Raw genomic sequence first — 3,803 nt, 5'->3', positions numbered from 1 at the left:
GACACAGGCGTGAAGCATCGGGCCCCCGAGCAGGACCGTGGAGAATGGAAGGGAAACCCCCTGGCCCGGCCTCCATGTCGGGAAAGGTTTCCGGGAGGAGGGACATCGGCACAGACGAGTGGAACTTGTGCCAGAAGAGACGGGCGGGGGCCTCCCACCGGGAAGCCCGCAAGTGTAAGGCACGGAGGCAGGAACTGCTGTGCGGGCAGCGCCAGGAGCCGGGCTGTGGGTGTGGCAGCCAGGATGGCCATGGGGACCGGGAGTGGGGGCCGGGCCAGCCTCCCAGATGGGAAGAGCAGACGTTGAGGGGGGCACCACCCTGGCACCAAACTGCCACACACCCCCCGGGCGGGTACCTGAGGAGTAGGGCAGGAAGTCCTGGTGGCCATGTGTGCGCCAGGTGGCATTGTGGGCATGCACGGCGCGGAAGTAGGCGCCCAGCGTGGCGTACTCCACCGTGATGCCCAGCTGGGAGGCCTGAGTGTTGAGGAAGTGCAGCAGGAGGTCCATGTTGGCAAACTGCACGCCGGCGTTGAAGAACGTCCTGTCACACCCCTGCGGCAGGACACGGCCACGTCCCGTCCTGAGGGCATAGCGCAGCCCAGCAGAACGGCCCCGGGGCCTTCCCCGGGCACCTGCCACTCTCCACGGGGCTGTCCACGTCCCCAACCAGCTCCCCAGCTACATTTCTGGACGTTTCCTTCTCTCTTTTTCTTTCTTTTCTCTAAATCATGTTGTACATCCCCTAGACTTGTTTATCTTTTATCTTATAAGAAGTTTGTTCCTGCCTTAGCCGGTTTGGCTCAGTGGATAGAGCGTCAGCCTGTGGACTGAAGGGTCCCGGGTTAGAATCCAGTCAAGGGCACATGCCCGGGTTGCAGGCTTAATCCCCAGTGTGGGGCGTGCAGGAGGCAGTTGAGCAATGATTCTCTCTCATCATTGATGTTTCTATCTCTCTCTCACTCTCCCTTCCTCTCTGAAATCAATAAAAATAAATTTTTTTCCTGGATTTAAAGAATAGGGGGTTTCACATTAAAATCATGTTAAAAATATATTTTTTTAAAAGTTTTTTCCTTTGACTATCTTCACCCACTCCCACATCCCCCACCCCCCACCTCTGACAACCACAAATTCGATCTCTTTTTTTCTATGCGTTTTGTGTTTTTAAATTTTACCTATCCTGGAAGTGAAATCATACAGTATTTTGTCTTCCTCTGACTTATTTCTCTCCCTGGCATTTCTAAAAGCCATTTAGTATTACTACTCATCAAAGTCATCCATTCTAGTACCGTGGGAGTTGTGAATAATAATGAACTAGCCACAACTCACATTTATTGCCCTTAACTTCACTTTCAAAACAGCAAAGTCAAAATTGTTAGAAACATATACCTACCAAGACTGAATCTGAAAAAGTAGAGCGTGTAAACAGACATTACTAGTAAGGAGGTTGAATCAGTAATCAAAAAGCTCTAAACAAACAAAAATCCAGGGCCAGATGAGTTCATTGGTTAAGGCTATTAAAAGAAGAATTAATACCAATACTCCTAAAATCTTCCCCCAAAAAATAGAAGAGGAGAGAACATTTCCACACTCATTTCCGAGGCCAGCATTACCCTGGTCCCACAATGAGACAGACACACCACAAGTAAAGAAAAGTACAGGTGACCATCCCCGATGAACATAGATGCAAAATTCTCAACAAAATGTTAGCAAACTGAATTCAGCAATACATTAAAACTACCACACCACGGGATCAAGCGGGAAAACAAACAATCCCATTTTAAAATGGGCAAAGGATTTGAGTAGATATCTCTCCAAAGAGGACAGACAGATGGCCAACAGGCCCGATGAAAAGGGGCTCAGCATCCCTAACCATCAGTGAAATACAAATCAAAAACCACATTGCCCTGGCCAGTGTGGCCCAGTGGATAGTGTTGGCCTGCAACCTGAAGGGTCCCGGGTTTGATTCCGGGTCAAGGGCATGTACCTCGGTTGCAGGTTCCTCCCCGGCCCGGGCCCTGGTCGGGGCTTGTGCAGGAGGCAACCAATCGATGTGTTTCTTCCACATTGATATCTCTCTCTGTCTTTTCCTCTCTCTTCTACTCTCTCTAAAAACCAATGGAAAAATATCCTTGGGTGAAGAATAATAATAATAATAAACAAATCAAAAACCACAGTAAGATATCACCTCATGCCTGTCGGAATGGTTACCATCAAAAAGACAAGAGAGAAGTGCTGGTGAGGAGGTGGAGTAACCCTTGTGTACTGTTGGTGCGACTGCAAGTTGGTGCGACCACTATGGAAAACAGTATGGAGGTTCCTCAAAAAATTTAAAATAGAACTCCCATCTGAACCAGCGAGTCCACTTCTGGGTGTTTAGTCAAAGACAACAAAACATTAATTCTAAAAGTTATATGCACCCATACTCATAGCAGCATTATTTACAATAGCTAAAACGTGAAAGCAACCTAAAGTGTCCATCCATAGATGAATGGATAAACAATGTGGTCACACACACACACACACACACACACACACACCATTCGATTCCTGGTCTCTCTCTCTCACACACACACACATACACCATTCGATTCCTGGTCTCACACACACATACACACACACACCATTCGATTCCTGGTCTCTCTCTCTCACACACACACACACACACACACACCCTTCGATTCCTGGTCTCTCTCTCTCACACACACACACACACACACACACCCTTCGATTCCTGGTCTCTCTCTCTCACACACACACACACACACACACACCCTTCGATTCCTGGTCTCTCTCTCTCACACACACACACACACACACACACCCTTCGATTCCTGGTCTCTCTCTCTCACACACACACACACACACACACACCCTTCGATTCCTGGTCTCTCTCTCTCACACACACACACACACACACACACCATTCAATTCCTGGTCTCACACACACACACACACACACACCGTTTGATTCCTGGTCAAGGGCACCTGCCCAGGTTGCAGGCTTGATCCCCAGTAGGGGGCGTGCAGGAGGCAGCTAGTCAATGATTCTCTCTCATCATTGATGTTTCTCTCTCTCTCCCTTCCTCTCTGAAATCAATAAAAATAAAAATAAAAAAGAACAAAGGGAGGTCACAGGATGATACTGTTAGGGTTCTGTGGCCTGGACACCAGTTACTTTAGGCAGGTGTTTCTGTGCTCCTGCAAGCATCACATTCTATTTTGAACTGTTGAGAAATCAAACATCTCATTATTGTGTTTCTTTATTGCCTACATATAGTTTAAGTTATGCCTCAAGCCTCATCTAAAGTTTTATAGGGAGAAACCAAGATGGTGGCATAGGTAAACACCGGAGTTTGCTGCCTCGCACAACCACTTCAAAAATACAACTAAAAGACGGAACGGACATCACCCAGAACCACAGGAAGGCTGGCTGAGTGGAAATTCTACAACTAGAAGGAAAGAGAAAAGCATACCGAGACTCAGAGGAGGTGTGGTGCGAAAGTAAAATACTAAGGTACAGAGGCGCATGTGGAGCGGGCTGGTGGCTGAGGGCGCAGTTGTCTTTTTTCAATCGGGAGGGAGACTCAGGCTCTGAGCTCCAGTTCCAGGCGAGTCTCTGGGGACCCAGACTCATACGGTAGAAGCGGGACTGTCTGGCATCGGTCTGAACTCGAGGGCAGCTTTCTCTCAGAGGTACTTGCAGCAATTGCTGGGACACTGAGAAGCGGGGCCCCTGAAGGCAGGACTGAGAGCAGCCATAACTGCTCGCTCCGCCCGCCCTGTTGATCCCCTGGGACCCG

The 3,803-nt window shown here is 48.8% G+C and overlaps 1 protein-coding gene across 1 annotated transcript in view; it reads right to left on the bottom strand.

Moving 5' to 3' along the window:
* The window catches only part of MAN2B2 (mannosidase, alpha, class 2B, member 2), a 37,230-nt gene that overhangs the window by 21,850 nt on the left and 11,577 nt on the right, over window positions 1–3,803 (bottom strand). Inside the window, exon 7 of the mRNA XM_014538276.1 lies at window positions 357–555. Coding sequence (XP_014393762.1) covers window positions 357–555 — 199 coding nt within the window. The remainder of the gene's footprint in view (window positions 1–356; window positions 556–3,803) is intronic.

Source organism: Myotis brandtii, unplaced genomic scaffold (assembly GCF_000412655.1).
Source record: "Myotis brandtii unplaced genomic scaffold, ASM41265v1 scaffold188, whole genome shotgun sequence".
Lineage (NCBI taxonomy): Eukaryota > Metazoa > Chordata > Mammalia > Chiroptera > Vespertilionidae > Myotis > Myotis brandtii.
The sequence above is the reverse complement of the archived record's forward strand: the minus strand, read 5'-3'. Positions and strand labels throughout refer to the sequence as shown.